The 27,336-nt window shown below is 39.2% G+C and overlaps 2 protein-coding genes across 8 annotated transcripts in view; one reads left to right on the top strand and one right to left on the bottom strand.

Moving 5' to 3' along the window:
* Window positions 1-5,457, top strand: part of LOC136866478 (uncharacterized aarF domain-containing protein kinase 2) — a 158,578-nt gene extending 153,121 nt beyond the window's left edge. Inside the window, exon 11 of the mRNA XM_067143473.2 lies at window positions 5,344-5,457. The gene's annotated coding sequence lies outside the window, so the exon portion shown is untranslated. The remainder of the gene's footprint in view (window positions 1-5,343) is intronic.
* Tmlh (Trimethyllysine hydroxylase) overlaps window positions 2,356-27,336 on the bottom strand; it is a 121,707-nt gene continuing 96,726 nt past the window's right edge. For 6 of the 7 annotated variants that reach the window (XM_067143481.2, XM_067143480.2, XM_067143477.2 and 3 more), the window contains 3 exons: window positions 23,553-23,777; window positions 10,666-10,961; window positions 2,356-2,527 (listed from right to left, as the gene is read on the bottom strand). In XM_067143481.2, the coding sequence (XP_066999582.1) occupies window positions 10,694-10,961; window positions 23,553-23,777 (493 nt within the window). In that variant the 3' untranslated portion in view covers window positions 2,356-2,527; window positions 10,666-10,693. The remainder of the gene's footprint in view (window positions 2,528-10,665; window positions 10,962-23,552; window positions 23,778-27,336) is intronic. The other variant, XM_067143483.2, reaches the window with a different exon arrangement.

Genomic DNA, 27,336 nt, shown 5'->3' with positions numbered 1-27,336 from the left:
GAAATTTTGCATGATAAATTGAATAAGATACAAGTGTGTTTGAAGGTGGTTCCTATAAATCTCGCTCCAGAACAAAAGGACAGCAGGAAAGCAATTTGTTCTAACATCTTGTGGCATGTCCAAGAGCAACCAAATGTTCTGGACAAAGTCATAATTTGTGACAAAACATGATCCTGAGCCAACGTGAAAGAAGAATCATCAGAACTTGAATAAATAAATTTAAAGAAACAGTTGAAGGAGTCTGGAGAATCCTTCCTAATGAAACTGTCTCTTGAGAGATTGACCCAATCACCAGCATATTGAAGAAAAAATATCTTGTATTTCTTTCACATCTTGTGACTGCCAGAGAAACAGGATTTTATGACCAGTAGTGATGAGAAATCTTGGAAGGAAGACACGAGGACAATGGATCCACGAAATTCAGCAAGATCTAAAAGCAGTTGGACTGGAGATAGCAGATGCAGAGAACAAAAGTAAAATTAACACCCTTCTTAAGACTTACAAATTTTCATCAGAAATGACACATAGAAGGGCTAAAGCAATTTCAGACAAATTGAGAAAAATTACGATCGGAACAAATGGAAAAAGTACTGGGCAGATCACAAGAACCAAACAGAACCTTCAAAGATAAAGTGAATGTGAAATGACTCAAATGGTCCAATGTGGCCAATAGAGTGAATAATAATAATAATAATAATAATAATAATAATAATAATAATAATAATAATAATAATAATAATGCTGTGAGTTACCTAGTTATGTGATATGGTTCTCATGGTTGTAAGCTTGCATTTGGAAGATGGTGGATTCAAACATGCCAACTTATGTCTGAGCAACACAGCTGGCAAATAATAATAATAATTAGTACGAGACCATCCTCTCAGTTTGAATTACTGTTTTAATAGGGCGACAGTACCTTATGGAGATCCCTGTAGTTCCTAAATTTTATTATAAGGAATGTTCATTGGAGTAATCATGTTAACGAGGTTGTAAAGAAAGGTTACAGATCTCTTCAAATGGTTATTAGGGTATGTAGGGCTTAGAGTAAGGATGTAAGTGAGAGGGCATTCAAGTCTCTGGTAAGACCCCAATTAGAGTATAATTGCAGTGTATGGAGCCAACACCAGGACTATTTAATACGAGAAGTGGAAAAGATCCAAAGGAAAGCAGCATGATTTGTTCTTGGTGATTGCCAACAAACGAGTAGTGTTACAATAATGTTGGAAACTTTGGGCTGGGAAGACTTGTGAGCAACGCGACAAGATGCTCATCTAAGTGGTATGTTTCGAGCTGTCATTGGAGAGATGACATGGAATGACTTTAGTAGGTGAATAAGTTTGAGTGAAGCTTTTAAAAGTAGGAAGGATCATAATATGAAGATAAAGTTGGAATTCAAGAAGACAAAGTGAGGCAAATATTTGTTTATAGGATGAGGAGTAAGGGATTAGAATAATTTATCATGGGAAATGTTTGATAAATTTCCAAGTTCTTTGACAACATTTAAGAAAAGGCAACAGCCCTAAGTGCAGGTGATTGATTGATTGATTGATTGATTGATTGATTGATTGATTGATTGATTGTTTGATTGATTGATTGATTGATTGATTGATTGATTGATTGATTGATTTGAACACCTTAAATATCATACATATCAAATGTACGAATAGCTCACTCAATAGATGTCGACCAAATTTATACTCTGGGTGTTTGTAATGAATTAAATAATTTAACATATTAGTAGAGATGCTAGTTCAGCTAGGTACATGATAACAGAACAATAACAAGATAACAGAACCATAACAAATACAGTGGATGCCCTCATAACCAGACAACACAAGGAATAATAAAATTTGTGGTTTCTCACAGTTTAAGAGAGCCTGTGCTGCTTCCCACTTCACCCTGCTCTGCTCGTGGATAAGATGAATTGGCTTTATATTGCTTACAATAATGGGTGCCATTATCAGTCAGTTTGTTCATTTATTCAGTGCAGTAAGCACGGGTACTATTTTAGTGATTGTAAAATTATTGCTGGGAAAAGAAAGGAAACATTTTAATTAACTAGCAGGAACTTTGTGTGTTAGAATATTTAGATAAAGGTGAATCCAAGCTGTTAATTTGTAATGAGTAGGCCTTTTACTTTAATTTTGTTGGTTTAATCAGTCATGTCGTTAACCAACCAAGGGTCCAGTTCCAAACAGGCCAGTTAAAATGTAAAATGAAATATAGAAAGTTAGGAACAAGGATAAGTGCAGATACAAGGATTAACATAATGACAGTGCAGAATGGTGTGAGGAATGGCATAAAGAAGAGAGATGAAAGGTGAAAATACAAAAGATCAAGAACAAACTTCACATCTTCATACATAGCTGACTTTATATATTAAATATATTCAAGCTCTATCTTCTTTATTTTCAGTTCTTCTCAGCCTCCAACAAGCTTCTTTCTGCTGCCTAGTCTCATCAGGGAGGCAAGCATCCAAACTTGTTTGCTGATGAGCAAATGGATCTTGACAGTCTTGATGTGCATACTGTAAGATGAGAATAAAACCACTTAAACATAAGAAAAGGGAACCAACTAAAAGATATAATGTATACAAGTCATAGCATGGCATTGTATGGAAGTGAAACATGGACAATAACGAGCTCAGAAAGAAAGAGAAGAGAAGCTTTTGAAACATGGTGTTACAGAAGAATGCAGAAGCTGAGATGAATACAAAGTAAATCAAATCACGAAGAAATACTAAATCCAGTTGATGAGAGGAGGACAATTTGGCAAAATTTGACCAGAAGAAGAGGTAGAATGATGGGATATAAATTAAGACACCCAGGACTTGTTTGGTTAGTTTTTGGGGGAAGTACAGATGGTAAGAATGGTAGGGATAGACCAAGGCATGAATGTGAAAAACAGATTCGAGGACACAAATTAAATTTATTCCGATATAAGGAATGATGCATCTATCCATCTTTTCAATGCTTCAGAATTTTAACTTATAATAATTACAAATTGTAGGACATGTTTTGGTCAGTCTTTGTATTTTCCTCAGCTATCCAGATGATAAGGCGTACACAAAATATAATGTTCACATTAAAATACATTTAAATAAAATTTAAGAGAAATGTGTTGTTATAGGTCAATAAATGAAGTGTTGTTATTATGAAAACACTTGTATGGGTTCCAGAAAATTTTGTAATAAAACTGGTAATAAATTGTATCTCTTATGAATGATAAAATTAAATTATAGAATTGATTTGATACATAAATCTTGTTTTACAACTTATGGATGTAGATTGTTAAAATAATGGAAAGACATTTAAAACATAGAATTTTTCTTTGATAATTGTTGTGGATATTTTGACTTCTTCTTGGTGATGTTAAGACTAGATTTACTATACAGAAAGACTTCTTTCTTGTTAATTTAATTAAAAAGGAATTTATCATTATCATAATATGTTCTTTAAGTCCAGTGAGTTCTTAAAATTGTTAAACAAAAGTGTTAACCTCTATGCTGTGGTAAAAATTAATCATATTTTGAATGAATTTATTTCTGAAACTAATTCATTCATTAATGGCAAAATATATTTTGCTGTCTGCTGGATGTTCTTTGGCATCCATTTAAAAAAAATTGACGTGAAGTTAGTCTGGCATTATTGTATGTCAGCATGTAAATGAGCTGTTTTTTATATAATTGTGTAGTTCCAAAAGTGTTCTTTTGTTGACTATTGGAACAGAAACGTGACTCTCACTGGCTTGGCAGAGGTTAACTGATTAAATGAGAGGATTAGAGGATAAGAATAGATGAGATGTTGGATGTAGTAGTTACATAGAAATGAAAAGGTTAGCAGTATTAAGATAGCAGTGGGAATGGATTGAAATTTCTTATTTTGTTGTATTAAAAATTATTTTTTGTTGTAGGCCTATAAAATTTTATTTCATTTGGACTTTTGGACTTGGAAGATTTATTTCAATCTCATAAACCTGGATTTATCCAGATCATTTTAAATTCTGTTTTAGAAACTCTTATGTTGTGTAGGTTGTGTCAAAATTATGAAAGATACTATACTACTTGCGCAGTTCAGGAAGCGTGTTTCCTATTGTGTAAATAAAGACTTTTCTTGAACATTTATTATCACTGTGTCAGCAAGAAAGAAGAGCCTTTTGACTGGAGAAAATAAAAGTAAATGTAATTGATGAATGTGAAAGTCGAAGGTGAATTCTGTATTCTGATTGGTTCTCTTCGGTGGTTCCACCATTTCCTGTTTCTTAATTATACCCGCTCCTTCGCTGGGAGCAAGGTAGGATCTGTGTCTTTGATCATCTTACCATCTTAGCGAGCGGACATGCGCATCCTTCAGTCCCCTCGTGGGAAACCCGGTCTCAGGGTAAGCACTGCTTCTACTTTAACTTTGGTTTTTAACTTCATCCTAATGTGATAATTCATCTTTTTCTTATGCAAGAGTTTGTCCTCGAATTTCACGTTCACCGCTAAATTTGTTGAAATGATTTAACTTCCCAGCTAAGATCATATCCTACTTGTTTGGAGGCAACCTTTTTCTTAACCTTTGTATTATGTTGTAATTATCCCTTGGGTTTGCCTCTCGGTATTTCTGTGTCGCCTTGCATAAGTACGGAAAATCTCTACACATTACCTGAAGAGTTTTAGATAATGATGCAAGTTTACTGTATTTCTTTGTTTGGTTTTATTTCTATATTTATGTAGATTGGGACTATCCCTCAGTTTATTCGACATGTATCATCAGATTAGTGTTTCTATAGATTCATGTGGTTTTCCGTGGTTTCCCATTTTCACACCAGGCAAATGCTGGGGCTGTACCTTAATTAAGGCCATGGCCGCTTCCTTCCCACTCCTAGCCCTTCCCTGTACCATCATCACCACAAGACCTATCTGTGTCGGTGCGACGTAAAGCAGCTAGCAAAAAAAAAAGTTCATATTCAGTGATTAAATTTTGTTTAGCGTAGTGTGCATGTCTACAGGCATGCTTAATAACTCTTTGATTTACCTTCGTAAAGGTCTTTCAGTTTTGAGTTTCTGATTTTTAAATTTTTTTAAAATATATAAATAAATGTTCTTATGCAAGGGCAATTACCCTCTCCATTTTCTTTCATAGCAAAAGGGCTACATTCCAATACCTTTCAGGGTTCCATGCTGCTTCCCACATCTATTCTGTAAATGTCATGTTTCCTAACCTGATTGTTTACATTTTGTGCTGTGATGCTTTTGTTGGATCTAAGTTTTTTTTACTACGCTTCTTTCTTTATTCTTTATTACTACTAGTATTATTATTATTATAATTTGTGTAATAAGCCAATTTCGGTTACACACAGGATAGGATGGCATGGAGAGCTACATCAAACCAATGTATGGGCTGATGACCAAAACAACAACACAAATCATAGAAGACTAGAAACACAGAACAAATGCAGAAAGGGAAAAGGAACCCAGCAGGCTAATGTAAGTAATGGAAAGGAACAAACAAGGGATGAATACAATTATTGTATTAGAAAGCTAGAAACTTATACAAGGACAAGTCAAAATGTGAAGAAGAAGCAACAGTAAGGAGAGGCAAGGACAAACATGAAAACAACAAGGACAATATCTATATCTTCAAACTACTGTTTTCACATTGATCCTAGTTCCTCTACATCAATTTCTTCTCAGACCCCAATGATAAATTTCTTCATCATCTCTGAATTAAAACCATGTGTGCAGGGGCGTAGCCAGGGGTGGAGGGGTTACTGGGGGTTAGAAACCCTCCTCCCCATGGAAATTTTACAAAAAGAAAATAAACAGAAACTAACAATAAACTAAATAAACATTCAGAGACATAATTGTAGGACCAACAAATCTGTTGAATATGTTTTCTAGGAAGCCTCGAAAGTTAGATTTTAGATTGTAAACTGAACATATCATTTGCTGTAAAACTGTTGACCCTGATCGCATTGTTCTTGTTCTGTATTTTAATGTAAGATTTTGTAGTGTACTGCAATCTGAATAGCAACATAATTCACTTTTATCAGTGCTCTTATAATGACAAGTCCTGCATGCGCGCACCACACACGCACAAGCACCTTCATTGTGTTCTGTCATCATTTTGTAACTATAAGCCCCCAACATCGGCTGATCCTGGCTACGCTACTGCATGTGTGTATGTGTATTTAGAACAAATCATTAGCAAAAAAGCCATGCTTCAGTCAAGTTTCATAGGCTTTCATCAGAACAATGCGTCAGGGCAAAACAACAAGGACAGTCTCTACAAACTACTGTCTTTGCATAGATGGGCAATTTCCTCATCGATCCTAGTTCCTCTACATCTATGTCTGCTGCTGACAATAATCATAGAAATACTTCATGGATTGTATATTGGAAGTTCATTTTGGGCGAAGCACAAAATTGTGCTATAGAAAACTGATAACTCACTGCCCCTCCTAACTAAACTCAGAAAAGGTGCTGTGCTGTGGTGGTTGAGAGGGTAGTCACAGACTTACCACCATCTGCCAACAGTTTCTGGAGTGTGTCACGCTCTGCTGTGGTACTGTTATGCTTATATTTCTGGAGTACAATTTTCCATGTATTTGTCAACCTGAAGTGTCTTTCCTGTTAAAATTATTTGGGCACAGTTCTATGTCTATGGCTTCCCTCGCAAGTCGAGCATATTTTATTATAAATGACCCTTGCCTGATCAAAGAGGATTTGTTCGTCTGTACTATACAAGCGTTCTGCTATGGCTTATAGTATTTTCTGTGAAGATGAATGAAAGAGTGACATTCTTAACAGACCTGATGTGTTCCTTCAGCATGGTGCAATAAACTTTTCTGTCATGCCAATAAATGAGTGACAACAATCACATGGGACTTTATGGATGCCAGGCATTTCTAGAGGTGGTTTTGCTTTGACTGATCGAAACAGGGATTTGAACTTCCAGTATTCCAGTCTGTGGTGTACTTCTTAAGGATGCACCCTGTTCTGCCAGTTGTATCTGCCATTTAAGGAAGAAATGCATTTTTCTTCCTTCTGAAGTCCTAATTTGTACTATCCCTATTAGGCTTCTTGATCTTTACAGCTTGTGCCGTGTCTCCTGACGTATAGCTAATTTTCTTCAAGGATGCTATCAGTTCTCTTTTTAAATTGCTTTACATCGCACCGACACAGATAAGTCTTATGGCGACGATGGGACAAGGAAGGGCTAGGAGTGGGAAGGAAGCGGCCGTGGCCTTAATTAAGGTACAGCCCCAACATTTGCCTGGTGTGAAAATGGGAAACCGTAGAAAACCATTTTCAGGGCTACTGACAGTGGGGTTCAAACCTACTATCTCCCGAATACTGGATACTGGCCGCACTTAAGCGACTGCAACTATCGAGCTCGGTGTCAGTTCTCTTACTGTTATCGCTGTTACCTGCAACATTATTCATGCTACTAAATGATGTTCCAAGAACTGCTTTTTGACAGGGGTGGTGATGTGAGGACTTACGAAGGTACCTTTCAGAATGTGTTGGTTTCTTGTACACTGCATGGCCTAGTATACCATCGTTTTTCTTGTACACTACTATGTCATTTTCTATTTCCATTGTGAACTTTATCTAACTGTTAATAAAATTCATGTGCTTCAAAAATCAGTTTAATGTTTCTCTTCCATGTTGTGAGACCAAAAAATGTGTTGTCAACATAACGATAGAAACACTAGGGTTTCAGTGGCGCTGTAGTTAATGCAGGAGACTCAAAGAGTTCCATGTTTGCAGCCACTAGTGACAGAGGTCACTTCATTGCGGCTCCTCCTCTCTGTTCATAATAATCCCCTTTGTAGAAGAAGTAAGTAGATATTAAACAAACTGTTGCCAGGTTGGTTAGGTCGTCAGACCTTTGAGCACAACACGACGCACTTCAGAAACTGTCAACAGAAGGCAGTGAATTTGTAACATCCTTCGATCACCGCAGCACAGTGCGACGATCTCTGAATCCAGTTAGTAGGGGGCAGTGAATAATCAGTTTTACATTACACCACTTCATGATTCGCCCAGTGGACTTCCAATGCATATTCCATGAAGCATTTCTATGCTTGCTGTCAGGAGCTGACCACCGTATGCGTTCTTATGATGAAAGCCAATGAAATTTGCCTGAAAACTCAACTTTCGTGCTAAAGTTTTGTTAAATTTTTACATGTGGCTTTAATCTGGAAAATATTTTTATCTAATAATGATAATGAGCCATGAAGAGCCTCCATGGCTCAGGCGGCAGCATGCCGACCTCTCACCACTGAGTTCTGTGCTTCAAATCGTGATCACTCCATGTGAGATTTGTGCTGGACAAAGTGGAGGCAGGACGGGATTTTCTCTTGGTACTCCAGTTTTCCCTGTCATCTTTCATTCCAGCAACACTCTCTAATATCATTTCATCTGTCAGTCATTAATCATTGCCCCAGAGGAGTGCGACAGGTTTCAGTAGTTAGCACAATTCCTACCCTTACCGCTAAATGGGGGCTTCATTTATTCCATTCCTGACCCAGTTGAATGACTGGAAACAGGCTGTGGATTTTCATTTTCAATGAGCCACGAAAATCTATGCTCATTAATTCTACATCATTTGTTTATTCCATTAACCTGTTAGGTTTCCTTTTCTTCTTCTGGATTTGACCTGAGTTCGTAATCATCTATCATATGCCTTAAACTTTTGTACTTTTCCTCTTTTATTGTTCACCTGTGAAATAGCCGAATGCAGATGTGTGTGTCTTGATTGGATGAATGTTAAACAAGAATGTCCATGAGGCAGGATAAGCATCTGGACATAACAGTGGGAGAAAAATATGCCTCAATACGGTGTGTGTCCTGCAGAGATGGAGGGTACTCTACTTTAGGAGTGTGAAGATGTGAAACTCAAGCTTATGACAAAGAATGATACATAGCATCTACTTGGATGCATAATCCAAAATGATAAATGCTGCATTTAATTTTTTTGGGATGAAACAAATCTGTATATTCCAAGTGACTGGGTTCAATTTCTGGCTTATCCAAGGATGTTGATCCTGAAATGAGATTAGAACAGGGTTCACTCAGTCACTTATGGCCAACTGAGGAGTTGTCTGATACGAGAGGCACCAGACCCAGTGAAGACAGTGAGGATATCATCACACAGATTATTGCTTCAAGATCTGCATGCCAACTAGGTCAACTTTGTAGGGTGAGACTTTTAATGAGCTGTTTGTTTGTACCTCAGGTTTTGTTGTTTCTTATAAGGGCCCTTTTTTTCCAACTTTGTTCGAGATCATCACTAAAACATTGGAGAGTAGCCCATCTGGTTTCCATGAATATTAAGGTGTCAAGTCTATATGGTCTCACACTGTGGTTAGCCGATTTGAGTCCCGTTGGTCAAAAAAATTGTCGCCAACACAGTGTTGGCTGGCAGGGTAGGAGAGGTGGTGGTGAAATGAAATAGCGTATAGCTTTTAGTGCTGGGAGTATCCGAGGACAAGTTCGGCTCGCCAGATGCAGGTCTTTTGATTTGACACCCGTAGGCGACCTGCCCATTGTGATGAGGATGAAATGATGATGAAGACAACACATACACCCAGTCCCCATACCAGCAAAATTTACCAATTATGATTAAAATTCGTTCGCCTCTGTGGTGTAGTGGTTAGTGTAAATAGCTGCCATCCCTGGATGCCCGGGTTCGATTCCCTGCTCTGCCACAATATTTGAAAAGTGGTACGAGGGCTGGAATGGGTCCACTCAGCCTCGGGAGGTCAATTGAGTAGAGGTAGGTTCGATTCCCTCCTCAGCCATCCTTGAAGTGGTTTTCCATGGTTTCCCACTTCTCCTCCAGCCAGATGCCGGAATGGTACGTAACTTAAGGCCACGGCTGCTTCCTTCCCTCTTCCTTGTCTATCCATTCCAATCTTACAATCCCCCGACAACGGTCCTGTTCAGCATAGCAGGTGAGGTACTGGTCATTCTCCCCAGTTGTATCCCCTGACCCAGAGTATGAAGCTCCAGGATACTGCCCTTGAGGTGGTATAGGTAGGATCCCTCGCTGAGTCCGAGGGAAAAACCGACCCTGGAGGTAAACAATTAAAGAAGAGAAGAAGATTAAAATTCCCAACCCTGCCAGGAATCAAACCTGGGATCCCTCTGACCAAAGGCCAGCACACTAACCATTTAGCCATGGAGCCGGGCAGAGATGGTGGTATACAATTTCTAATCACTAGATTGCATGCCAAAGCCTGGATTCAATTCCTAACCTTTCTGTAGAGATTATATGGAGTGAGGGCATATACGCCCTTCATGGAGATTCGACCATTGGATGGAGACATTAAGCCTTGAGTAGACCCCAGGATGCTATTGACAGGAGGAGGCTATTGCCGGCATGAGGTTTCACCCCCTCCCTTCCTGCTATCATATGTCACAATGACGTCAGGAAGGACATCTGGTTACAAAACCTCTACATCTCACTAACTTCGTGCCTAATGCCATGGAGAACAGGACAATGGTTGGAGAGAGACTAAAACACTCGAGACTGGAAAATGAAATAACACTATGATATTTTGCATTCAGAATTTCATCTCAGAAGTTTCTTACTACTATTCACAAATATTGTACTACAAAGTAAAATTCTTCAAATTATTATGTGGGATTCATATAAATATCCATTATTTTACCTGTAGCAATTTGTGACTTGGACGGTGTTTACAAGAGACCCAGCACTCTGGCTTTACTGATCCAGTCAGCATGACCAACGTAACATCCTGCCATTCTCCTATGGCCAGTGTAGGCAGCTCTTCCATGAAGTATCCTCCAGTTGTTGATGAAAACCACAGTACCAGGCTGAAGCTTAAACCACCATTCTCCATCAGGATCAGCAATGATATTTGCTAATATTTGTAGATCTTTATAGAATTGCATCACTTGATCTGCTTGCAGTGTTTTCACAGGAGCACGATCAAATAAGTTGAACCTGTTTAACACACAGAGTAATCAGAGTCAGTTCCATGTGCCAGAATACTCACTTATGGTAATCTATTTGGTATTATTTTTGTGAGACCAGGAAGTCTTTCATCTTCCTGAATTTCATTGCCCCTTCTTATGACTACATGAAGATATACGCAGTTCAAAAAAATTAGGGGAACATGTTTTGTAACGTAGGTATGTGACCGTTAATTTGGTAGATGGAGTTCCAATGGTCGTACAGCATACCTTGAGAATTTAGCTACTCAGTGTATGTCAAATCAAAGTTATACTACATCTGTAGGCATGTTGTTGTTTGAGTCATCAGTCCATAGACTGGTTTGATGCAGCCCTCCATGCCACCCTATACTGTGCTAACCTTTTCATTTCTATGTAACTATTGCATCCTACATCTGCTCTAATCTGCTTGTCATATTCATACCTTGGTCTACCCCTACCGTTCTTACCACCCACACTTCCTTCAAAAACTAACTGAACAAGACCTGGGTGTCTTAAGATGTGTCCTATCATTCTATCTCTCCTTCTCGTCAAATTTAGCCAAATCGATCTCCTCTCACCAATTCGATTCAGTATCTCTTCATTCGTGATTCGATCTATCCATCTCACCTTCAGCATTCTTCTGTAACACCACATTTCAAAAGCTCTTTCTTTCTGAGCTAGTTATTGTCCATGTTTCACTTCCATACAATGCCACGCTCCACACGAAAGTCTTCAAAAACATCTTTCTAATTCCTATATCAATGTTTGAAGTGAGCAAATTTCTTTTCTTAAGAAAGCTCTTCCTTGCTTGTGCTAGTCTGCATTTTATGTCCTCTGTACTTCTGCCATCGTTAGTTATTTTACTACCCAAGTAACAATACTCATCTACTTCCTTTAAGACTTCATTTCCTAATCTAATATTTCCTGCATCACCTGCCTTCATTCGACTGCACTCCATTACTTTTGTTTTGGACTTATTTATTTTCATCTTGTACTCCTTACCCAAGACTTCATCAATACCATTCAGCAACTTCTCGAGATCTTCTGCAGTCTCAGATAAAGTAACAATATCATCGGCAAATCTCAAGGTTTTGATTTCCTCTCCTTGGACTGTGATTCCCTTTCCAAATTTCTCCTTGATTTTCTTTACTGCCTGTTCTATGTAAACATTGAAAAGGAGGGGGGACAAGTTGCAGCCTTGCCTCACTCCTTTCTGGATTGCTGCTTCTTTTTCAAAGCCCTCGATTCTTATCACTGCAGACTGATTTTTATACAGATTGTAGATAATTCTTCGTTCTCGGTATCTGATCCCAATTATCTTCAGAATCTTAAATAGCTTGGTCCAATCAACATTATCGAATGCCTTTTCTAGATCTACGAATGACATGTACGTGGGCTTGTCCTTCTTGATTCGATCCTCTAAGATCAGACGTAAAGTCAGGATTGCTTCACATGTTCCTACATTTCTTCTGAAGCCAAATTGATCTTCTCCCAACTCAGCTTCAACTTGTTTTTCCATTCTTCTGTAAATAATACATGTTAAAATTTTGTAGGCATGAGATACTAAACTAATGGTGCGGTAGTTTTCACACCTGTCAGCACCGGCTTTCTTGGGAACAGGTATAACAACATTCTGCCGAAAATCTGATAGGACTTCTCCTGTCTCATACATCTTACACACTAAATGGAATAACTTTGCCATGCTGGTTTCTCCTAAGGCAGTCAGTAATTCAGAGGGAATGTCATCAATTCCAGGTGCCTTATTCCTATTTAGCTCACTCATAGCTCTGTCAAACTCTGACCTCAAAATTGGGTCTCCCATTTCATCAGCATCAACAGCCTCTTCATGTTCCAGAGCCAAATTATCTACATCTTTACCTTGATACACCTGTTGGATATGTTCCTGCCATCTTTCTGCTTTGTCTTCTTTCCCTAGAAGTGGCTTTCCATCTGAGCTCTTAATATTCATACACCTAGATTTCCTTTCTCCAAAGGTTTCCTTGATTTTCCTGTAAGCAGCATTTACCTTTCCCAGGACCATACAACCATGCATTAAACTGTCAGGTGACCCCTCAAAACAAAGTGAATAGCGGTGCGTCTGTGTGTCATTCTGAGGGACACAGACTACTGCGGTCATTTAGCAGGTTGTACGTCAACCAGCACATCCTATGAGACACCTTAACGAGGTTCAAGTCGCAAGGGCCGTCACTTTGATCCAGGAAAGATGGACTTTTCGTCGTGTTGATGTGGATCCCAATGTGTCTCTGTCGGTTATTCACTGCTTGTGGAATCGCTACAATGAGACAGGCCAGTTCACAGGGAGAGTTGGACAAGGTCGTGGACGCATGACAACCCCACAGGATGACCGATTTCTGACCATCTGTGCGTTGCGGCGTCATTCAGCAACTGCCAGAGACCTGCAACAAGACCTCAAGAGGGTCACTGGAGTCACGGTGTCTGACCAGACAGTAAAGAACAGGTTAAGAGAAGTGTCCTTATGACCCAGACATACTGTTCATGTGCCCCGTTTAATGTAGCAACATTGCACAGCTCGCCTTCTGTTTGCCCGTACCCACGTCAACTGACAACTTCGCCAGTGGAGACCTGTGTTGTTCACAGATGAGTCCAGATTTTCTCTGACACAACATGATGGATGTCAACTTGTATGGAGACGCCGTGGTGAGCAGTACATGCCAAATGTTGTCCAGGAAGGCAACCGATTCGGACCAGGTTCTGTGATAGTGTAGGGTGGCATCAATGTTGATGGCCGTGCGGATCTCGTTGTCGTCTGTGGTAATCTTACCACTATGGGGTATATCAAGCAGATACTGCTACAGCACGTGTTGGTTGCTGCATACGGTGTTGGCCCTGAATTCATACTCATGCACGACTATGCCAGGGCTCATGTAGCGCGCATCACCAGAGCTGTATTGCGAGAACTGGACGTTAAAGAGATGGAATGGCCAGCAGTGAGTCCCAACATTAATCCCATCAAGCATGTGTGGGATATGCTTTACAGAGGTGTTCATGGGCGTCCTGTTGCACCACAGACTCTCCAAGACCTCGAACAGGCTCTCATTGAAGAATGGGACTTGATACCACAACGTGTCCTCCGTCGACTTATAAGGAGCGTGCCACATAGGTGCCAAGCTGTGATAAATGCTTATGGAGCACATACACCATACTGAGGCTCTCCCAACTGTGATAAAAATCCACCCCAGAGTAATGTTATCACTTTGTTTTCGCCCCTACTTGGACGTTTCCGTTTGTGTTCTGAAAATGAACGCGAATCCATCGATGTTCTTTTGTATACTTCAACGGTAAAGAATAAAAGTTTGGTAATATACCTGGGTATGAGGTATTGTTATGTGGAGCATGGCATACGTTCAAAAACATGTTCCCCAATTTTTTTGAACTGTGTATTAAAATCTACCACCCTCACAATTTTCAAAACTAAAATAAAGCAATATGTAATGCAGGCTTGATACTATACAATGATTGAGCCTGGTTTGTTTTAGCATTTCATGTTATTTGTTTTATGATGCTGTTTACTTTGTTATTACAGTCAAAACCATTTATTACGACACAGCTTTTAACGACGTATTGGATATAACGGCAAAATCTAACTGTCCCATCCAAATCCTATACAAAAACTGTATTTAAAAAGTCGCTTAGGACGACATTGCTTATTACAACATATCATATAAAACGACTTATTTTAATCACATTTTCGGAGAAATGTATTGGCTGTAACGTCTAATGTTAATTTTTGTTTGTTATGTATTTGTGGATTGCTGACAACAATGTAACGCTTATTATTGTAGATTTTAAATCACTTTGCCTGTTAAATAGTCAAGGCAAGCATCGCTGTGACATCGCAAAGTAAAAGGGAAGTGTTTAATATTGTCAAAAAGTCACACAGAATACAGCATTTAGAAAATTGGGAAACAAACGTCAGCGTTGGAAAGGATTTGCATGTATCACACTGAATGATTTCTACAATTTTGAAGGTCAAACAGAAAATCCAGTCTCTTTCTGAAGAAAATTATTTAAAAATCAAGCGTTCCACAATATCTGAGCACAAAGATAGTGAAGAATCGTAACTTAGATGGTTTAAACAGCAAAGAACAAATAGTGTGCTGATCAGTGGACCTATTCTTCAAGTTGTTGTTGTTGTTTTGTTGCTACGGGCTTTACGTCGCACCGACACAGATAGGTCTTACGGCAACCATCTTCAAGTTGAAGCCAATGACATTCCTCCCAGTCCCACTCCACAAATACTGTTCTATAAATACAAGACTACTTTCAGTTACATTTTTCGAAGATTTAACTTAATTGTTAATTAACCATGTAAGTGCACAGCCTAAAACTTAGAGATATGATGATGATGATGATGATGATGATGATGATGATGATGATGATGATGATGATGATGATGATGATATGACCTCAACTACTGTGTAACCTACAGGCATTTTAATCTGACATGATTTCAGCTGCCTTCACATCAGTTTCCATGAATAGCAGTGTAAGGTGGACCTGAGTTGGGCAAATGACTGAAATTGAATTAAGTTTATCTGTTAATTGCCAAGTGCATCACCAGAGGTCTTTTACATCATATAATATGGAGTGTTGGATGGGCTTTTTTCTGCCCTTCAAAAATCCAACTACCTCTACCAGATTTGGACCTGCGATCTTGGGACCTGGAGGCTGACACTCTACCATTGACCCACAAAGGGAGCCCCTCAAAGTGCTACAATTTATTATTACTTTAGTTACTCAGAATGCTACTAAACCAATATAAAAATCTACTGTACCTTTATGATCCCATGTTCTGGTGCCAAGGTATTTTAAAAATCATACCTACTGTGTATTCTCACTAGTTTTGTTTACGTTGCTTTACGTCGCACCGACACGACGATGGGACAGGGAAGGGCTAGGAGTGGGAAGGAAGTGGCCGTGGCCTTAATTAAGGTACAGCCCCAGCATTTGCCCGGTGTGAAAATGGGAAACCACGGAAAACCATTTTGAGGGCTGCCGACAGTGGGGTTTGAACCTACTATCTCCCAAATACTGGATACTGGCCGCAGTTAAGCGACTGCAGCTATCGAGCTCAGTGTTAATATCCTAATGCCAAATCTACTGTTCTTTGAATTTCGATATCTCCATCAGTATTTTAACACACTGAGGTCTTGCTCACATTCATACATTTTAATCCTCTGGACTGGCTATTTATCACTACTTTTGGATTTTAAAATTAAATACTAATTTTGAATTTAGATAATTTTTTATTTCACGGAATTTGAGTTCATACTTTCTACTTCATATCTGTAAAAACTGTAATTCAAACAATTGATAGATCCCTTACCAGCAGAATAGTGGATTGAAATTAGTAGGTTTTTCATCTTGTTAAAGAGTTCAACGTTTAACCTTGACTAATAAAATATGGCTGATATTGAGTTTATTTGGTTTTTGAGGCCATTCATAATTGTTGTACAAGAGATGAATGGCATCCAGACATAAAACATGCCATATAATTTCATCTCACCTCATCCCGAACCCCATATCAGGAAACGGGACTATGGGGTATAATATATAAATATTATGTGTGATATATTAGCTCTGTTCAATTGGTATATAGATCACTTTTCTTCACACACGGCCACCATTACGTGCACACTGTTGTTGAGTGGACAGAGCTCTGACACGATAAGAAAGAAAGAATATGCCGTGTAGAGTTGTAGTTTGCTGCTATCTATATATTTTTTCAAGAACTGTATGAATGAAATCTTATACCATACTGCAGTGCCAATCAATGCACATACTATGTTTGTTTTGTAGTAACAATAATGAAAACCAGGGGACGTACACCATACAGGCTGTCATTTATTGCGGAGAATGAAGTCCGCACAGCATACTGCCTTTGACCGCAACATGTTAAAGCTTTAGGCTATACTACTGTATATTGTGTTGTTAGACTTTGATTTTTCTGGAGTCATTCATTAGATTATGTTTAATATTATATGTTCAGACTTAATTTTATTACCTTTGATGTGGTTAAACTTTCTCCTTGTGCCAGTCCAGAATGTCTGGAAAGTCATTAAGTTTCTCAATAAATACATACCAGTAATGTATAGACATTTTTTAAAAGCCATTGTCCTCCTAATTTTGGCTGCTCTTAAAATCTTATTGTTTTAATCTTTACAAAATGATCAATACTACACTACTGTTTCCCCAAGTATGTATGTTGGACTGAAACCAACTCTTACCTTGAAATCCAGTTTTAAATAGGAAGATAGAAATAGGAAGCAAAAAGAAAAACCAAACTTTTGCTATAACATCTTTATCGCTTATTGTCCAACATTTTAAGTACTCACCCCCAACCCCCACCCCCATCCCACCCCCGCCCTCAAAGTAGACACCCTCCACTGGAAATACATCATTCCTATTGTTTCTTCCATTTTTGGAAGGCTTCCTGGAACACGCTTTCTGGGATGGTGTGCAGGTCTCTTGTCATATTGTCCTGCATCTCCTCTATTGTTTGGAAATGACATCCATTCATCGTGGTTTTAAGTTTGGGAAACAGAAAAACGTCTGCTGTCTGCTGGGGCTAAGCCCAGAGAATACGGCAGATGGATCACAACGGGAGTGTGATGTTTTGCTAGATGGCTGAGGATAAGGAGTGACGCGTGAGCCGGCGCATTGTCATGATGCAACGTCCAAGTAGGGGATTTCCGACAATTCAGGCCTCTTCCTGCATGCAACATCCCTCAAACGCGCTAGAATTTCCTGGTAGACTTCCTTGTTTACCATCTGACAACATGGTACAAACTCTTGATGGACAATGCCTTTGCATTCAAAAAACACAATCAACATCACCTTGATCTTTGAATGCTTTTTTTTTTTTTTTGGATGAGGAGACCATCTGCCTACCCGCTGCGAGGACTGCACCTTTGTTTCAATATCATAGCCATAAACCCATGTCTCTCTCTCTCTCTCTCTCTCTCTCTCTCTCTCTCTCTCTCTCTCTCTCTCACACACACACACACACACACACACACACACACTCTCTCTCTCTCTCTCTGTTCTTCAAGCTCTTTCATTGTCTCTTTAGCACTGATCCGACAAACAGCTTGTGTATTTGCTCTCTTCAGCGGCTGTAGCTTGCCAACTAATGGTCTGAGCAAAACGCAGCAAATGGCAGTTTGTTGTCTAAACCTGCCACTACGTACGCTCAATAGCCGCAGCATGCTCCCTTTGCCGATTGGTGCGCTATTTCAAAAGTTCTGTTTCTTTTTTTAACACCCTTCATATAATATGACAAACATTCCAGCATCAACAACATGAGTCAAGTTGTGTACCTAAAGATAATGGGTGATATGAATAAACCGGAGACGTATCCCTTGTTTCATAAATATTAAGACATGTCTCAAATGTATATGAATAAAAAAGCGATGTCTCAGCAGTGACCTTTGCTCCTTGAGACATAGCTCGTTAGCGGATGCTCTCGGAGACACGTCTCCAAATGTATATGAATAAACTGGAGTTTAGTCTCTCTGAATGGAGACTGGTCTCAGAATTTCTTAAGACAGCCCAGAAGGTGACTCAAGCCGATAGAATCAGGCTGAAAACGTGATGGCGCAGTTTATGATGGTTTTACAACGGAGAAGAAAAATTTATAAACCGTGAAGAATTGATCTCGAACATGATTATAAAGATCTCTACCGTTACCGGAAAGAAAATGTGGAATGGTTAGCACATTTTCTGGAGCGAATACACGAGACATTCATAAAACAATAATGATAAAGATGATGACGATGATAGCCATTTGCGATAGGATTTACATGCATCATAAAGTCTAAAATGTTCAAAATCAAACCAGAAATATGCAAAATCGTGCAACATACAATTCTAATAATTTTCTTAGTAATTATTAAATTAATTTAATTATTGTTAATCTATTCTACATTTGTGATTTTTTCTGTATGTTGACATTTTTTCTATTCACAAAATACGACTAACATTTTATAAATAAAATTAATTCACAATCACGGAAAAGGCCGAAACAAAACATAGCTATGTTTAAGATATGACTTACAATTATTCAAGGTTTTCATTATTCACTTTGTCCTGCTCCTTAGCTGAATGGTCAGCATGGTACTTTTCGGTTCAGGGGGCTCCCGGGTTCAATTTGCTGTCGGGTCAGAGATTTTAACCTTAAATCCTCAACATTCCTGCAACTCACACACAACACTCTCCTCCACTACAATAACACGGCAGATGACACCCATCCTCGTTGGAGGGTCTGCCTTACAAGGGCTGTACCAGGCTAGAAATAGCCACACGAAATTATTACCTATTATTATTATTATTATTATTATTATTATTATTATTATTATTATTATTATTATTATTATTATTATTATTATTATTATTATTATTCATCCCTCCATAGAGGGTTGGCGTCAGGAAGGGCATCCGGCCGTAAAACAGGGCCAAATCCACATGTGCGACGCAGGTCGCACCCGCGACTCTACAGGTGTGGGAAACGCGGCAGGAAAAGAAGAAGAAGAAGAATATTATTATTATTATTATTATTATTATTATTATTATTATTATTCACATCTTCATATCCAGAAGGATATTTTTTCGAGTCTGGAATTTATCGCTCTCTATCACATGTTGGCCAAATGGTATTGAACGAATATGCGAGTATCTTTGGTCCTGGTGTAAGCTATCCCGTGTATGTTTAAGTGCCGTAAAATTCCCTGGCCGTGCCTTTTTCGATTGCACTGTTTCTAAGTTTATTTAAAAGTTTCAACCGGCGACTCGTGCCCTTGAAAAAAATATGCTGTAACTGCTTTCACAACTTTTAACAGATTCGCATAATGACGTTATTCGGCCAATGATTTGCTGCCTCTATGAGTGCTGCTCTTTCTCAACCATCGCACCAAAATCTCACTTGCGCCGAATACTACGAGGGAAGCATTTGGTTTGGATCAGACAGACTTCGATGAAACTTCCATGAATTGTCAATCTTCCTGTCTTAAATTTAGTGCTGATATTCACTTTGTCATAAAATCAACAACATTGTTATAATTAATTGCTAAAGAACAGCTGGGTGGTTTGCAGCTGTATTGACCTCACGTATGCACTGTAGAAATGCACTGATAGTTCTATTTTAAAGTTACATTAAACAGTGCGCTATAGAGTGAAAATTAGATTTTGACAACATGAACAGAATGTCTTGCTCATCAAACCCATTTTACTAACATGCACAGTATATGAATATTTCAAAATATTAGGCTTTTAATACTTCTTTGACCGAGCTCGATAGCTGCAGTCGCTTAAGTGCGGCCGGTATCCAGTATTCGGGAGATAGTAGGTTCGAACCCCACTGTCGGCAGCCCTGAAAATGTTTTCCATGGTTTCCCATTTTCACACCAGGCAAATGCTGGGGCTGTACCTTAATTAAGGCCACGGCCGCTTCCTTCTCACTCCTAGCCCTTCCTTATCCCATCGTCGCCAAAAGACCTATCTGTGTCGGTGCGACGTAAAGCAGCTAGCAAAAAAAAAAAAAAATACTTCTTTGTCGTTTACAATTGAGGCTAAAATATGTAATATGAAATCCTCGTCATTTGTATATAAACTTGCATGTTATAAATAGCCTTAAACTTTCGGATTCTTGTTGAGAGTGATTCATTTTGTAACACTGCGGGTAACGTATATAACAACATCAATCATGCAGCGATGTTCTGATGTCTTAATTGACCATCCTACCTTGTTTCATTGAAATCGCTGCCATCTACACACCACGTTCCATTTAAAACTGGAGCAAAAATTTACTGTCAATAAATACCGGTACGAAAATGTTATTTCACGGCAGAACTGTTATCACCATTGAGTTCCGGATGTCTTAGCTCATCATGTTACTAAGTTCCATTTCAATTTGTCCGGTCCAAATCAAACAACTCCCTTGTTAGTTATATTCGTTAATGAATATGGACAGCATTTTGTATTATTTCTATGTTTTGAAAGTTTGAAATTTAGACAGTTTATGCAACAGTATATAGGTATTGGTTGTATACTATATACCGGGTGAGTTGGCCGTGTGGTTAGGTGCGCGCGGCTGTGAGCTTACATCCGGGAGGTAGTGGGTTCTAGCCCCACTGTCGGGAACCCTGAATATCATTTTCCGTGGTTTCCCATTTTCACACCAGACAAATGCTGGGACTGTATCTTAAGGCCACGGTCGCTTCCATCCCACTCCTAAGCCTATCCCATTGTCGCCATAAGACCTATCTATGTCGGTGCAACGTATGATCAATAAACTCCTCATATTCATGAAGAATGAAGTACGAAGCGTGTTTAAAAAGTGTTTGAATGACTTTCAATGACCGCATTTGTATGTTGATCCTGAATGTGATGATAACTACAATGTAACTTCTTACACAATATCTTGAAGGAAACTTACAAGAAAAGAAACTTTAAATCAGTCGTTCCCAAGCTGGGGTTCAAGTATACGAGCCACTACGTTTATGTAAGCCTAGAAAGAATTAAAATAAGAACTAGTGATTATTGAATATTGATTAATACGAAAGGTAGCCTATAGTTTGCAGAATAGGCTCCCAAGTTAAACATAACTGAAGAAGAAGAAAAGTCTGTCAAGAACTATTCTAAATGAAAAAAAAATATCGGTGGGTGTTCCATTTCGGTTGTACTTGTTTGTTCTGCTCTTTTCTCCCTTTCATGTAAAAGATTTTCCATTTGCAGTTGCAAAATCTATTTTTGCACTGAAATGAGTTCTGTTTTTTTCGAGAACACACTGTCACTTTTCAATCTTTTTCGCTTGTAAATCTAACACTTTCATCTGTTCCAACAAAACCACTTTTTTTAGTAATTCACTCATCAGCTGACAGATACCAGAGCCAGTGTGCGAGACTCATCTCAAGCGGAAGAAGACAAGTCTCGTTAGCGAGAAACAAACTTTATTCATATACATGACGCGTTCTGTCTCGCAAGTGACTTCCGTCTCAATCTTCCTTCGAGACTTGTCTCCGAGTTACATCTCATTTTTATTCATATCACCCAATAATAATAATTTTGTGTGGCTATTTCTAGCTGGTTGCAACTTTTGTAAGACAGACCCTCCGATGAGGGCATCTGCCATGTGTAGGTAACTGTGTGTTATTGTGGTGGAAGATAGTGTTATGTGTGGTGTGTGAGGTGCAGGGATGTCGGGGACAGCACGAACACCCAGTCCCCGAGCCAAGGGAATTAACCATTTAAGGCTAAAATCTCCGACCTGGCCAGGAATCAAACTCGGGACCCTCTGGACCAAAGGCCAGGATGCTAACCATTTAGCCATGGAGCCAGACACCTAAAGATAGGAACATAAAAAGAAACACATAATAGGATAAAAACAATGACCAGTTAGAGCTAGGCAAGAAAGTCAGCAAATGTAAACAAGGGCTTTCAGTAAAGACCAATGTGAAGATGTGTTCAAACAGTTTTGTAATATTTGTGACTTCAGTTTAACCAAGTGGATACGTAAAAGTGAAAGCCATGAAGAAAAGATATATTACTAGCAGAAACTCGGGTAGAAAGTTAGAGGATTAAGAAAAACCATTATGATTATGCGTATACAGATAACTGTTAAAATGTACCCTACAACTTGAACAAAGCTGTTAGGAATAAATAGTGTTTCTCGGAGTACTGAACGTTGAACATTTATTCAAAAATAATTTTCTTCCTTACTTATTTGTGGAGTGGCTGCATGTGTTACCGCACTACAACTATGGAGACAATTGGGTTCAAACCTTACCATCAACTCTTCTGAGAATGGTTTTCTGTGATTTCCCATTTTCACTTCCAGGCAAATGCTGGGACAGTTTCTATTCATAGGCCACAGCCAACTCCTTCCACCTCCTAACCCAATTTCATTCTCCATCATTCATTTCGTCTTCAATAGCTCCTCAGCTGAGGTTGGCAACAGGAAGGGCATCTGGCCATAAAACATGCCATATAATTTCATCTCACCTCATTCCCAACCCCATATCAGGAAACAGATCTATGGGGTAGAACAGGCATCGTCAGTCGAGAGCGAAATTACTTCGGAGCCAGTTTGCTCCCCACTCTCGAGAAACGAGAGCAGCTTAGCGAGCAAGTAGTGGAAGAAGTAGGAGAAGTGCATGACGTAGTATGTACTGAAGGCCAGTGGCACAAGTACACTGCGCCCACAGTATGCAACCCACCTGACTGCTGCTTTTTTGTCACGTGACAAACACCCTTCCCGAGCGGAGCAAGTAACACCGGCTCCCTAGAGCAACTATGTGATGATGTCTGGGGTAGAAAGACATGCATACACACTTCAGTACAATATTGGTCTAACCAAGAAAAGATGTTGTGTGTACCTCATAAAAACTATAATATCTCTATAACTTCTTAACAATAGGCTATATAACATACTAATAAAGTTGACTAGGCATCAGAGAATACACCATTACCAGAAAAACTAGGTTTCTTACTCGTCTAGAAAAGCCACAAGTCTGTAATTTGCTGTTTCTCCATTTCTTGTGCTGATCCTCTCAGTTACAAGTACCTGATTTGTTGTAACTCCCCTGTCACTGGATGAAGCTGCAGTATTGGACCAGTACAAGAGTAATGCCGTCCGGGTTCTAAGAACTCAGACTCTATGGCCATTTTACTTAGTCTATGGTAACTGTCGGGATGTGTTTCCTTCAGCTTCTTGGCTGCATTGAATCCATCCACAAGCAGAGTTTCTCCTCCTTCACCATTATGTTGCAAACAGTGAAACACTTGCAGCCTGGAAATAAATTTTAGTCTCTCTCAGATTATTGTGCAATTTATATTAGTGATAATGGTTGTCTGTTAAACTTGGAAATTAAATTGAATATATTATGAAGAGAAGACTTTTAAAAGCAATTTTCTAATCCAGTGAAAATTTTCTGGGATGCCTAGCAAATAAATTTGAAGCTGCTTTGATCTACATTGCAGCATTTTGACAGCTCTTATTTCTCTATAACTACTGTAAAATGTTTGGCCCTCCACGAAACGGAAAGATTTTATAAACTTAGAGAAGCAGAACTTTATTACATAATAGTGCCCATGTTGCAATTTTTCTTAATTGACTACAAGAAGCATATAAGAGATTGACTACACACAGCCTCCTCCATCTTAGAAAACTACCAACTTTTCATAAGCAAACAAAAACATCTCACTCAGTGTTCCCAACATTCTCCCACCAAGTTACCGGATGTGGAACAGTTAAACTTATCATAGTCCTGGGAACATCATCAGTTCTGCTCACACCTGAAACAAACAAAGTGGCACAAGAGACAGACAAGTTCAAGTTAATCCAAATATCTTTTTGGCACTTAAACAATGTTTCCACTTTGAGTCGTGTTTACTTCTCCTACATCACTCACATTATCCAACAACACATCACTATCTTCTTTTACAGTCATTTCAGTCATCCTTTCTGTGTGTGGAACAGAAGATTTAATCTCTGATGTAGGTTCACTATTTTTGGCTTCTAGGAGGAAGTAGAGTCTTTGAACTAGGTGCAGAAATTCTCCAGAAGCAGTCTTCAGGTGGACAAGATGGGTGACTCAATCCTTATATCTCAAATATTATTATAATATTTATAGGTCCACCTCACCTATTCAATACAATACAATATTTCACTATTTCATGTAGTTAAAATTTATACATTCCGGGCAGAAGTTGTAGGACCTTTCCTAAAGACCAATCCTTCAGTGTTAATATATACTTCAACCTCTTGTTGAAACCGGAGGACTCGATAACATCAATCTCAGGCACAGCAGCTTCATGAATATCTTGAAAAAACATGGCAGGTGTTATTACTCCTAGTTCATTTGAATTATCAGTTCTATATGTCAGAGGTCTTGAGTTTACTACACTCTCGCAATCACATAGCACTGTTTACATCTCAGAGTAGGTGAGAGATATTCGTCCTAGTGTTCTCCGAAGTAACCTTTTTACAAGTCCTATCAACTCTCCCACCAACCTCCCCACCAGACAGCAGTTGATGGGTTGAATTTCCACTTTATTCTTTCCACTGAGCAGTACTCATGTACCTTTGACCAATCAATTTGACTAAAGGCAGTATCAGTACCAGAAAAGCTAGTACCATTATCACTGAAGATTACAGCTGGTCGTCCTCTCCTGGCTACAAACCGACGAAAAGCTTGCAAAAAACACATCTGTTGATAATGATAGGAGCAGCTGTAAGTGGATCGCTCTGGTGACTCCACACATGAATAAGCAAATCCACGCCTTTTCATAGTTTTTAGATAAAGGGGTCCAGTCGTGTCCACACCTGAAATTTCAAAGGCAGCAGCATCTCTTACATGTTCTGATGGAAGTGGTGGTGTGGATACTACCAATGGTTTAGCTTCCTGGCACTTGGAGATGACACATTTTGTTAACACTGACCGTAGAGTTCTTCTTCCTCCTATCACCCTGAATCTTTCCCTCATAATTGAAAGCAGACCTTGGACTCCAGCATGACACCTTCGAACATGAACATCCATAATCAGCTGTGACACAAAGGGATGATTTGTGGGTAAAAGTACAGGATTCCGGAAGTCATGGCTATCGTGTCTATTGGAGATCATGGCTTGTAAGCGGAGACCATCGTGATCTTCAAAGGGTTGTAGACTTGAGATTCTGGGGTCTGTAATACTGGGAAATGCATCTTTCTGTACTAGTTTCAAGAACCTCATTTCAGCAGAGGTAACTTCTTCAGTAGAAAGGTGTCCCATCTTCTTTATAAAATGTTCAGGGCCAACCACTCTACAATTATTTACAAACCAACACATCCAAGTAACCTTTCTGATAGTTTTGTCACTCTTTAAAAAGTACCTGTAGTACCGGTCACTTTGAAGAGAATCAGCTTCTGCACAAATCATACAGATGAAACAACGGTATTATTTCTTCCTTGAATAATAACATCCTCTTCAAATTTGACTTCGGCTGAAGGCCAACTGCTGTGTTGTTGGTACAACCATTCAGGTCCCTCCCACTGTGATGATTGAAGCAACCCTTTCCCTGAACAACCTCAAGATGGCAGGTCAGCAGGATTACAAACACCTGGAACATGATGCCACTGTTCTACTTGAGTCAGCTTCTTTATCTCATTCACCTGGTTCCCCACAAAGGTAGCCCACTGATCTTCTCTTCTAATCCATGCTATGACTGTAGATGAATCACACGAGAAATATGATTCACAGCTACTGGGAAGATATTCAGTGATTGTTGAAAGGAGTCTACCACCTATCAATGCAGCAAGCAATTCTAGACGAGGTATTGTGACCATATTATTCGTAGAAGAAACTCTTGTTTTTGCCTGAATCAACTGTACATTTACTTGCTGAATTGTCTCCACCCTCAAGAACACAGCTGCTGCATAGGCATCCTAGCAGACATCACAAAATGTATGCACACTCCATTCAGCGGGTTCACTGTTAGAAGGTAGCATCTTGGGATCTGTCTTTCAAATATGCAACATCATCTGCTCATTGTCCGACTTGTTGGCTGAATGGTCAGCGTATTGGCCTTTGGTTCAGAGGGTTCCGGGTCCACCGGGGGCTGGGTGTTTATACTGTCCCCAACATCCCTGCAACTCACACACCACACACAACACTATCCTCCACCACAATAACACCCTCATCGGAGGATCTGCCTTACAAGGGCTGCACTTGGCTAGAAATAGCCACATGAAATTATTATCTGCCCATTTTGCAAATCTGTTGGCAATGCTCTGATCCACCTCTTCACCCCACCCAAGTTTTAAACTCCATAATTCTCTTAAGATAAGTTTTGGCTCTAGGGCCACAAGAGATGAAACAACAATTAGATCAAAACCTTATGGGCTGTGGAAAGAATGGTCCTTTTGGTAACTTTCTCTGGAAAATTCTGGAAACAGTCCAGGCTTTTGGCCAGAGTGTCATGTTTTCTGTCCCAGATTAAACCAAGTACATTAGTGAAACAAGCCTCTGTAACTGAATCTGGATCTGTGAACTCCCATCCACGTAATTCAAACTTTCCATTAGCCGTGATAGAGGTGGCTTCTTGAATGAATGTTCTAAACTGATCCTCGTCATTAACGCTCGTGACTACATTATCAATAAAGAAGCAATCTAAAAGACTTTTAATTGTGGTCTCAGAATATGCAGAAACTCCCTGATGACATTCATCTAGAACCTTTGTGAGATGAAGTCTGATGACTGCATTTAACACATCAGGGCTACAAACAACACCAAACACAACTCTCCTGTGCCGATAAATAATGACGTTCCCCAAATCATCCTTCCATAAAAACCTTAGGAAGTTCCTATCAT

The sequence above is a fragment of the Anabrus simplex genome, chromosome 3 (assembly GCF_040414725.1).
Source record: "Anabrus simplex isolate iqAnaSimp1 chromosome 3, ASM4041472v1, whole genome shotgun sequence".
Classification (NCBI taxonomy): Eukaryota; Metazoa; Arthropoda; class Insecta; order Orthoptera; family Tettigoniidae; genus Anabrus; species Anabrus simplex.
The sequence above is the reverse complement of the archived record's forward strand: the minus strand, read 5'-3'. Positions and strand labels throughout refer to the sequence as shown.